Below are 12,380 nucleotides of genomic sequence, written 5' to 3'. Positions count from 1 at the left end.
TGAGAAAATGGTCAGATGAATTAGAGCTGAAAGAAACAACCTGACAATAAGAGTAGAGCACCAGAGGTAGTAATAAAACTCCTATAGCTAAAGGATTACAGCTAAGCAATATGAGACCTACACAGTTTTACAGGCCCTAGGCTAAGTGCTAGTTTCTTTGCAATTTGCCTTCAGCCCTTTTCCTTATAAGACCTGGCTGTGCTGCTGCTGTTGCTGAATTCTTGGCAAGACTGGCAACAGGGCACAGATTCCTTCTTCCTTATTTCCAGATATCACTTTGCAATAAGTCCGCATTACTGAAAACAGCCTCAGTGAGTTAGTGTTCCTTTTAACTCAGAGTCTAACTGTACAAAATATTAAGTATCAAGCAACTTATTTTGTCAAATAAATATGGTAAAGCTGAAAGAAGACTAAAAGGTAAGTGTTTTTCCTCTTTTTTGTCTTTAACAAATTTATAAAGGCAAATAAAACTTCTCAGTGCAAAATTCATGCAATGTGGAAATGTTTAAAGTAAAAATGAAAATACCTCTCTTACACATTCCCAAAACTTCTACCTAGAGATATCAAATGTTAGCAGTTTAAAGTGTGCCTTTATTATTTGTTATTATTGTAGGACATGTCAAATTAGTTTTGGAAGCATAGTATTATATATATTATACATATATCATGTATATAATTAAAATTGATTTCTAACTGAGATTCTTGGTTTATTTATTCATTTTCTGGAGTACTTCTCTGCACTCCAAACTGAAATTTCTTTTTTCTTCCTTATTATTTAAATCTAATGAATAAACCAAATATAGTAACAAGGCACAAGAGTGCCACAATTGTCAGGATAAATGCTATCCTTCTTTCTACGATGTTATTAAAAAATCTAACTAAATCTAAGGATATCCACTCATATTACCTTGTTCTCTATCAACTGTGGAGTCATTTTTGGAATTTTTAAAACATCTTCTTGTGACAGGTTACTAAGTATCTGTTTGATACTTAGCAATGTTGTTACTAAGGTGAGAAATGGTGGATGGCCAGATTCAATTTTTAAATTGCCCTATGATAGACAAAAACTAGCACCAGAAATAAATCCACCTGTGGTCCTTCCCCAGTGAGTATTCTAGTTTGAGTAATCATGTCCATATATTCGCTAAGCCACTGGTCAGTCATCACGTCTCAAAGACACAGAAAGTTGAGTTCATTTTGACTAATCTATATCTCTCGTCAAACCAGTTTGTTCACAGCTCCTCTGCTGCTGAGTTCATTCTGAATAGCACCTGCTGTATCCAGTCAATTTCTTTTTGTATCCATCACCTCCTGGTCAATTCCAGGACTATTCTAAAGGATGAAATGTTTCTTGTTTCTTGCCTTTCCAGACTTGTTACCAAAAAGATGAAATAAGAACATCATTATCTGAGAAAGAATCTTTGTGTAAGAAATACTCTTGGGATTTTATTTTTCATTTTATTGCCTCCTGCTGGTATTATTTTTTAAAATCGTTGATAGCCAGACAGGCTCAGATTCATGTAAGTTTTTGACCTACCTAAGGATATGGTTTGTCTGTGGGTAGGGTACTCATTATTTTACCTTAAAAACTCATATAAAGATCTAAAGAAATTATATCCAACTTAAAAATCATGTACAGAATTATAAACATGGTCTACTTTTAACATGACAATTTGATAAAGCCAAGTCACAAAAAAGTACCTTTTGAAAGAGTGAAAGTAAAGATTGCCTATTATCCATATGACCAGACTGTTCAGTAAGAGATCTGATTTTCATTGCAATAGAATCCAGCTCAACATTTTCAAACAGGTCAGGTATTCTTCCTGAATTGATGATGTAGTTCAAATCTTCTAAAAATAAATCCTTAGGCAAAACACATATTTAATCAGGAATGAGTAAATTATTCATATATTCTACCCTAACCACATCAATTTGAGAAAGCAAGAAAGCAATAGCGATTAAGGAGAACTGAGGCTAAGTGTTTTTTTTTTTTTAAAGCTAATATCCCCCACCTGCCACCTTTTTTTTTTTTTTTTTTGAGACAAAAGTCTTACCCTGTTGCTCAGTCTGGAGTACAGTGGCATAGTCATGGCTCACTGCAGCCTTGAACTACTGGGCTTAAGCCATCCTCCCACCTCAGCCTCCCAAATAGGTAGAATGAAAGGTGCATGCCACCATGCTTGGCTAATTTTTAAAATATTCTTGTAGTGACTCGGTCTCTCTATGATGTCCAGGCTGGTCCATCTTCCCACCTGGGCCTCCCAAAATGCTGGGATTATAGGCATCAGCCACTGTGCCTGTCCTAAGACTAACGTTTTCATTCAAACCCATCAGAATATTTTTTTCTGAGTCAAAATAAGCTTCATTCATCCATTCATTCATTCAAACATTAGAGAAACATATACTTGGTATGGAGAGTATGCCAAATAGCTGCGACAGGCACTGAGAAAAGAGGTATGGAGGAGTGGGTACAATAATGAATTAGGCAGGAACCCAGTTCAGGCAGTTCACAGAAGCCCTCAATACATCTACATTTGCGATTGAATAGTAGTAGACAAACTAGAAATAACATTGCTGAAGGATTATTTTAATTTAACTGAATTCATATCTATATAGGACCTCAAATTCAATGGAAAAGGTAACAGATGAGAAAAAGTAGGAAAACAAACTCTGCCAGAAGAGTTATTATAAACATAAGGACATTTTGCTTTTGAGAATAAATCCAAGATTTCTTTAAAAAAAAAAGCATTTAAAAAAGTAGGTAGCATTAGTGACTCTCTTCAGGAGACTGAGACACTCATAGGTTCATGGTATTTCAGTTCAGGTGGGGAAGGGCAGAGAGCTTGTGGGGAGCTCTCCAGTAGAGGCCAACAGAGGTAACACAGGGCTAACTTATTTCCTGTCTCATCTCATATGTGATGGAGAACTGCCAAAGCTTGTTACACACTGATAGTTACGCACTCTTTTTGGGTCACATGAAAAGCAATGATATGGCCAGAAGAAGCCTAGAAAGTGTGGGAAACAGATCCAATGATCTCGAAGTCCTGAGTAACATGAGAGTAGAGGAACCATGTTCATTTCAGCTTTAGCCTGAAATGATTTTCTGAAACTGATTTATTAAATTAGAACAATGGGCTCCTGGCATGGGAGAAACTACATCTAAAATCCAGAAAGAAATTTTGTGGCAGAAACCTCAACTGGATCAACAGAGCTGGATATTTAAGTTTGGTGAAGGGAAACTATATAGATATAGCAGAAATCCTGGAGGAGTATAGTAGATATGATATGGCATTTGGATTTGCTCTCAAAAATATGACATGAAAAAAATAACTCAATGGAGAAAGGCCCAGCACTAAGAGAAAAAACAGGATGAGGGGTTGAAACAATACTCAATAACTACATATGTCTGGATCAAAAACAATAAACAATGTTCCCTTGAAATTTTGTCACAAGAGTAAATACAATCTGAGGTGGCATTCCTAATTTTGTCTTGGACATGGAAGAGTATAGTTTGTGAAAAATAACAGAACTGAAAAAAAGTGAGTGATTAGCAATTTTTGCTTGTACATAAATATAGTATATTCTGGGCCTGGCGACTGGCCAGATGGCTGGCTAGAAGTACTTGGAAGTAGTCTTCCCCATAAGAAAGGACCAGTGTAACAAATAAACAGTTAAGATTTGACTAGAATGTCAATGGGAGAGTGCATGAGTACAGTGAGAGGATGGAGAGGTACCTGTGGTGACTGGAAGCCCAGGAGGACAATGTGGAGGCATCCTGCCTCTGCAGCCCTGTCTCCCCTGTCCAGATCAGCTGGGAGTCAAGAGGGACTTCTCCTGGTGAAGACAAGGTAAGCAGAAGAACCCCACCAGCCCCACTGCCATTGAAACACCTACAGTCATTATACAGGACAATCTCAGAGTACTTTCTAGTCCTGGGCCCATTTTAGGGAGCTGCTGGAAATTCTTGCAGCTGCATTGCTCTGGATCGGGAGCACAAGGTGTGTACTTCCCACCCACCCTCACTCCCCCTGTGAGCCAAGCTACAGCAGCATCGCACCATCTTGAGACCAGAGCTACCTCTGGAGTGGGCCCTGCTCTAGGGGCCAGTAGCCATGCAACTCTCCAGCACTGGGACTTCATCTTCATTCTTCCACCAAGTCCCCATGGGTGGCTCTATGCCACAATCCGAGGTGTGCAGAGCCTGGGCCCAGGATTGGCTTTGATTGTGGTCCTGCCAGCAGAGAAACCAATCCCCAATGCCTGCACTTTTAGCCAGAGGAACAATCTGGCAGTCCCATTTAGGGTGACCCTACCCTTGAGCTGGCCAAACTGCTGTGTACTCTTCTTGAAGTAGGAGGGGTCCCAGAGCCACTGAACAGCTGACACATTCTTGGGCTGGCAGAGTGCTACATGCCCATGCCCAGGACCTGAGAAATAGCCCCACAAGTGCCTCCACTAAGGACATGCCCCTGGCCTGCCCAACAGCTCTGTGCCCACAATCAGGTCCTGAGAAACAGCCTTACAGGTTACCCCTGAAACACATACCCCCAGGCTAGCCAAGCAAACCTTTGCCTGCATCCTAAGCCTGAAAAATAGCTCCGTGGGTTGCCCCTGGCAGACACAACCCCTTCAGGCCAGCTGAACAGCCATGCACCCATATCTCAGGCTTGAGAAACAGCCTTATGGGTCACCGCTGGTGGGCACACTCCCAGGCTGGCCAAGAAGCATTGTGCTTACCTCATGGACCTAGGAAACCGCCCTGTGGTGCATCCCCCATGCTGCAGACATGCCCCAGGCCTGCCTAATGACTCTGTGCCTGTGCTAAGGGCCTAAGAAACAATCCCATGGGCAACCCTGGCAGACACACAACCAGGCCAGCCAAGTAACTGTATGCCTATGCCCCCAGCTAGAGTAGTAGTCCTATGGCTCCAAATCAAGTGAGCCAGATCCTGAGTTGGCTGATTCACTGCATGCATGCACATGCCCCTGACATGAGAAACAGCCTGGTGAGCCCACCTTCAGCAAAGTTGCCCCATTGCCTTCACAAACTCTCACAGCCTAGGCTGCTGAGACATTTGCAAATGTCACCAGCACGGATTACAACTGAAGAAACTACATGGAGACTACGCTACTGTATCCATCTAGAATCAAGTCCATGCACCCAATGACTGACACTGTAAAACCCATACCTATGAATAAGTCTTTCCTTATGAAAGCTACTCCATAAAGTTGGAAAGGTGATTGTTTTTCGAGATGCATAGAAATCAATGAAGGGACACATCAAACATGAAAAAGCAAGCAAACATGAAACCTCCAAAGGAACACAGTAACTCACCAGTAACAGGTCGCAATCATAAGAAAATATACAAAATGCCAGAAAAAGAATGTAAAATAATAATCTTAAAGAAATGCAATAAGATACAAGATAAAGATTGACAATTCAACAAAATCAGGAAGACAGTTCATGGTTTGAATGAGAAATTCAATAGGGAGATGTATATCATAAAAAAGGATCAAAAACACATCCCAGAGCTACAGATTTCAATGAAAAATATTATAATTGAGAGCTTCTATGACAGATAAGACCAAGCAGAAGAAAGAATTTCTGAACTTAAGGGCATTCCAGAAGAAGAGAAGGGGAAAGGTGTAGAAAGCATTTAATTAAATAATAACTGAAAACAATCCCAAGTCTTCAGAGAGAGTTAGTCATACAGATCCAGAAAGCTCCAATATCCCCAAATAGATTCAACCCCAAAAAAGTCTATCTGAGGAACATTACAGTCAAACTGTCAAAATTCAAAGACTAAGAGAAATTTCCAAAAATGGCAAGAGAAAAATGTCATCATATAAATGGGAAACCCCAGCAGAAGAACAGCAGAATTCTCAGCAGAAACCTTACAGGACAGGAGAGAACAGGATGAGATATTCAAAGAACTGAAGGAAAGAAACTGCCAGCCAAGAAAATTATATCCAAATGCTATCCTTCAGAAATGAATGAGAAATAAAATCTTCCCAAGACAAGCAAAAACCTGAGGGAATTAATCATGCCTAGCATAGCCTTACAAGAAATGCTCAAGGGAGTCTTACAAGTGGAAGTGAAAAGATGATAACCACCATTATGAAAACATGCAAAACTATAACACTCACTGGTAGAGCCAATACACAAAGGGGAAAAAAGAAAGGAATCGAACCCTATCACTCCAAAAAAAAAAAAAAAAAACAAAAAACAAAAAACAACAACAACAACAACAAAACCACCCACCACAAAAATCAATGATAAGAAAGGAAGGATATACAAAACAACCAGAAAACAATCAACAAAATGAGATAAATAGGTCCTCATCAATCTATTATAACCTTGAATTTAAATGGATTAAATTCCCCATACTATTAGAACCTCCATACTATTTGCCATAATGGCTGTACTAGATTACATTCCCATGTACTAGATATACATGTAGCCAACAATTATATTTTAAAATGCTCAACATCACTGATAGTTAGAGAAATGCAAATCAAAACCACAATGAGATACCATCTAACACCAGTCAGAATGGCTACTATTAAAAAGTCAAAAAATAGCAAATGCTGATGAGGTTGTGGAGAAAAAGGAATGCTTATACACGGTTGGTGGGTGTGTAAATTGGTTCAGCCATTGTGGAAGACAGTGTGTCAGTTCCTGAAAGACCTAAAGACAGAAATACCATTCAACCCAGCAATCCCATTAGTGGGTATATACCAAGAGGAATATAAATCATTCTATTATAAAGACACATGCATGTGTATGTCATTGCAGCACTATTCACAATAGCAAATACATGAAATCAACCTAAATGTTCATCAGTGATAGGCTGGATAAAGAATACGTGGACATATACACCATAGAATACTATGCAGCTGTAAAAAAAAAAAAAAAAAGAAAACAAGACCATATCTTTTGCTGGGACATGGATGGAGCCGAAGTCATTATCCTTAGCAAACTAGCACAGGAACAGAAAACCACATACTGCATGTTTTCACTTATAAGTGGGAGTTAAATGATGAGAACATATGGACACAGAGGAGAACTATACACACTGGGGCCTTTCAGAGTGTGAAGGGTGGGAGGAGGGAGAGAATCAGGAAAAAAACTAATGAGTACTAGGCTTTATACCTGGCTGATGAAGTAATCTGTACAACAAACCCCCATGACACGTTTACCTATGTAAAAAATTTGCACTTGTACTTCTGAACTTAAAATAAAAGTTTTTTTTTAAAAAGAGGTTTTGGTAGAATCTTTACATATTTATAAGACCATGTCATCTGGAAATGGGCAATTTTACTTCCTCCTTTTTAACTTGGATGCCCTTAATTTCTTTCCTTTATCTAATTGCTCTGGCTAGAATTTCCAGTGCTATGTTGAATAAGAGTGGTGAGAATGGGCACTCTTTTCTTGTTTTAGCTCACAGAGGAAAAGCTTTGAGCTTTTCCCTATTCACTACGATGTTAGCTGTGGGTTTGTCACATATGGCCTTTATTGTGTTGAGGTACTTTCCTTCTATAGCTAAGTTATTGAGAGTTTTTTTTTTTTATTTTTTTATCATGAAGGGATGTTGGATTTTATTTAATGCCTTTTCAGCATCTATTGAGATGATCGTAGTTTTTTCTCTATATTCTGTTTATGCAGTGTATCATGTTTATTGATTTGCATATGTTGAACCATCCTTGCATTCCTGACATAAATCCCAGTTGATAATGGTGTATTATCTTTTTGATGTGTTGTTTGATTCAGTTTGCTAGTATTTTGTTGAGGATTTTTGTATGTAGATTCATCAGGAATATTGGCCGGTAGTTTTCCTTTTTCATCATGTCCTTGTCTGGTTTTGGTAACAGTGTTAAGCTGACCTCATAGAATGAGTAAGGAATAATTTCCTCCTTAATATTCTGGAATAGCTTGAGAATAATTAATGTTAATTTGTCTTTAATAGTTTGGTAGAGACTGGGAGCAGTGGCTCATGCCTGTAATCCCAGCACTTTGGGAGGCCAAGGCAGGCAGATTACCTGAGGTCAAAAGTTCAAGACCAGCCTGGCCAACATAGTGAAACCCAATCTCTACTAAAAGTACAAAAAAAATTAGCCAGGTGTGGTAGCAGGTGCCTGTAATCCCAGCTACTTAGGATACTGAGGCAGGAGAATTGCTTGAACTCAGGAGTCAGAGGTTGCCATGAGCTGAGATGGCACCACTGCACTCCAGCCTGACTCCATCTTAAAAAAAAATAGTTGGTAGAATTTAGCAGTGAGGCCATCCAGTAGTGGAATTTTTGTTGTTGTTTGTTTGTTTGTTTTTGGGAGAGCTTTTATTACTGATCAATCTTGTTACTTATTATAAGTCTGCTCAGGTTTTCTATTTCTTCTTGGCTCAATCTTGATAGATTATATATGAATTTATTCATTCCCTCTAGGTTTTTTAATTTATTGATGTGTAGCTATTCATAATAGTCTCTAATAATCCTGTGTATTTCTATGGTATCCATTGTAATGTATTCTTTCTCACTTCTGTTTTTATTTATTTGGATATTTTCTGTTGTTAGTTTGTCTAACTAACAGTTGTTTGGTTTTGTTTTTCTTTACAAAAAAAACTTTTGGTTGTGTTGATCTTTGGTATTGTTTTTTATTATCAATTTCAATTATTTTTGCTGTGATTTTTATTATATATTTCCCTCTACTAATTTTGGGTTCATTTGTTCTTGCTTTTTCTAGTTCCCTGAGATGCATTGTTGGGTTATTTATTTGAAATCTTTCTTTTTTTATGTAGGCATTTATTATTATAAACTTGCCTCTTAATACTGCTTTTCCTGGACCCCTAGGTTTTGTTATGTTGTGTTTCCATTATCATTTGTTTTGAGGAATTCTTAAATTTCATTCTTAATTTCTTCCTTCATCCATTTGTTATTCAGGAGCATACTGTCTAATGTCCATGAATGTTACAGTTTTGAATGTTGCTCTTGTTATTGATTTCTAGTCATATTCTATTGTATTCAGATAAGATACTTGATATGATTTTGATTTTAAAAAATTTGTTGAGACTTGTTTGTGTTCTAACATATAATCAGTCGTGCAGAATGTTCCATGTGCTAATGAAAAGAATGTGTATTCTGTGGCTGTTGAGTGAAATGTTCGTTAAGTGTCTGTTAGGTCCACTTGGTCTATGGTGCAGTTTAAATCTGATGCTTGCTGATTTTCTGTCTAGATGAACTATTTAATGCTGAGAGTGGGGTGTTGAAATCCCCAACTATTATTGTATTGGGGTCCATCTCTTCCTTTAGATATAATATTTGATTTATATATCTGGGTGCTCCAGTGTTGGGTGCATATATATTTACAATAGTTATATTCTCTTGCTGAATTGATTACTTTATTATTATATAACGTTCTTTGTCTCTTTTTACAGTTTGACTAGAAATCTGTTTTATCTGATAGAAATATAGCTACTCCTGCTTGTGTTTGGTTTCTGTTTGCATGGAATATCTTTTTCTATCCCTTCACTGTCACTCTATGTCTGTCTTTACAAGTGTGTTGAATTTCTTGTAGGCAGCATATAGTTGGGTCTTGTTTTTCATCCATTCAGCTAGTCTATATCTTTTCTTAAAAATAGAGACAAGGTCTCACTATGTTGCCCAGGCTGATCTGGAACTCCCGGGCTCAAGAGATCCTCCTGCCTTGGCTTCCCAAAGTGCTGGGATTATAGGGGTTAAACACTGCACCTGGCCAAATGTCTTCTTTTGAAAAGTGTCTGTTCATGTCCTTTGCCCACTTTTTTATGGGGTTGACAAAAATCTCTTAGAACTGATAAATGAATTCAGCAAAGTTGCAGGATACAAAAATCAGTAATGTTTCTATATACAAACAGCAAACTAGGTGAAAAAGAAATTAAAAAGGCAATCCCATTTAGAATAGTTACAATAAATAAAATCAAATACCTGGAAATAAATTTGAACCAAGGAGATGAAAGAACTCTACAAGGAAAGCTGCAAAACACTGATAGAAGAAACTGAAAAGAGTACAAACAAATGGAAAGACACCCCATGTTCATGAATCAAAAAAACTAATATTGTTAAGATGACCATACTACCCAAAGCAATCTACAGATTTGTTGCAATCTCTGAAAAAATGCCAATTCTTCACAGAAATAGGAAAAATTCCTAAAATTCAAATGGAACCACAAAATATCTCAGAAATCCAAAGCTATTCTTTCTGAGCAAAAAGAACCAAAGGATCCAAAGGTCTTTCTGAGCAAAAAGAACAAAGTTGGAGGCATCACACTACCAGACTTCAAAACACATTATAAAGCTATAGTAACCAAAACAGCATGGTATGGGAACAAAAACAGACACATAGACCAATGGAATAGAATAGAGAACCCAGAAATTAATTCATGTATCAATGGCCAACTCATTTTTGACAAATGCACTGAGAACATACAATGGAAAAAAGTCAGTCTTCAATAAATGGTGCTGGGAAAGTTGAATATCCATATACAGAAGAATGAAAGTAGACCCCCACCTCTCACCCTATACAAGAATCAACTCAAAATTAATTAAACAGCTAAATGTAAGACCTGAAACTAAAACTACTGGAAGAAAACAAGGGAAATGCTTCAGGACATTGGTCTTGGAAAAGAATTTATAAATAAGACCTCAAAAGCGCAGGCAACAAAAGCAAAAATAAACAAATGGAATTATATCATACTCAAAAGGATGGTAAATTTCCTTCTGTATAGCAAAGGAAACAATAGAATGAAAAGACAAACTACAGAATAGGAGAAAATATTTGCAAATGATTCATCCAATAGAGGATTCATATCCAGAACTCAAACTTAACAGCAAAAACAAAAAATAAAGAACAAAAAACAAAACATGATTAAAAAATGGGCAAATGATATGAACAGATATTTCTCAAAAGAAGACATACAAATGGCTAAAAAAATGAATAAATGCTCAATATCACTAATTGTTAGGGAAATGCAAATCAGAACCACAATGAGTTATCATCTCTCCCCAGTCAGGATGGCTATCATCAAATAGACAAAAAATAGCAAATGATGGTAAAGATGTGGAGAAAGGGAACTCTTATACACTGTTGGTGGGAATGTAATCTAGTACAGCCATTATCGCAAATAGCATGGAGGGTCCTCAAAAAACTACACACGAGTCTGGGCAACACAGTGAGACCCCACCTCAATAAAAAAAAATAGCTGGGTGTGGTGGTGCAGTCTTGTAGTCTCAGCTACTTGGGAGGCTAAGGTGAGAGGATCACTTGAGCCTTGGAGGTTGGGGCTTCAGTGAACCATGATCGCACCACTGCACTCCAGCCTGGGTGACAGAGGAAGACCCTGTCTCAAAACAAAACAAAACAAAACAAAAATGATGATGATGATGATGATGATGATACAAATAAAATGATCATAAGATCCAGCAATCCCACTTCTGGGCATTTATCCAAAGAAAAGGAAATCAGTGTATCAAGGAAACATCTGTACCTTCATGTTTATAACAGCTCTTTTCACAATAGCCAAGATACAGAATCTACCTAAGTGTCCACCAATTAATGAATGACTAAAGAAAAGATGGTACATAAAATTCATAGAATATGATTCAGCCATAAAAGAGAATGAAATCCTGTCACTTTGGCAACATGATTATGTTAAGTGTAGTAAGCCAGGAACAGAAAGTTAAACACCACATCCTCTCACTCATATATAAAAGTTAAAAACAAGTGGATCTCATGGGAGTGAAAAGTGGAACAGAAGATACTAGAGGCTGAGAAAGGCAGGGGAAAGGGAGAGAAGGATAGTGAGGGATTTTTTTTAAGGGATACAAAATTACAGCTAGAGAGGAGGAATAAGTTCTACTATCCTACAGCATTGTAGGATGACTATACATAACGATAATATATTATATAGTGTCAAAGGGCTAGAAGGAGGATATTGAATGCTCCTAACACAAAAATGATAAACGTTTGAGATGAATATGCTAATTATGGTAATCTGCTCTTACATGTATTGAAACATCACTATACCCCATAAACACATGTACAATTATCATGCCAATTTAAAACATTTAATTGAATTTAATTTGAAAAGAAAATAAACAGACGAGCCACAGACTTGGAGGAAATATATATATACATGCCAAAAATAACATATTCTGTAAGGAAAGTCCTATATCTGACAGTGAAATTAGAGCAGAAAAAGAGTAATGGAGAGAAACAGAAGCTTGGATGCTGTAAGAGCAGATTGTAGATTACATACCTAACTGTAGATTACAGATACTGGATATAGATGAAAGGGTTTTTAAAATACAGATCTTAAAGCTAGTTCTGATATAAGACAGATGACTTCA

At 37.4% G+C, this 12,380-nt stretch overlaps 1 protein-coding gene across 1 annotated transcript in view; it reads right to left on the bottom strand.

The window, feature by feature from the left end:
• DNAH14 (dynein axonemal heavy chain 14) overlaps positions 1 to 12,380 on the bottom strand; it is a 526,180-nt gene that overhangs the window by 113,180 nt on the left and 400,620 nt on the right. Inside the window, exon 56 of the mRNA XM_045397720.2 lies at positions 1,702 to 1,863. Within this exon, the coding sequence (XP_045253655.2) occupies positions 1,702 to 1,863 (162 nt within the window). The remainder of the gene's footprint in view (positions 1 to 1,701; positions 1,864 to 12,380) is intronic.

This window comes from Macaca fascicularis, chromosome 1, assembly GCF_037993035.2.
Source record: "Macaca fascicularis isolate 582-1 chromosome 1, T2T-MFA8v1.1".
Classification (NCBI taxonomy): domain Eukaryota; kingdom Metazoa; phylum Chordata; class Mammalia; order Primates; family Cercopithecidae; genus Macaca; species Macaca fascicularis.
The sequence above is the reverse complement of the archived record's forward strand: the minus strand, read 5'-3'. Positions and strand labels throughout refer to the sequence as shown.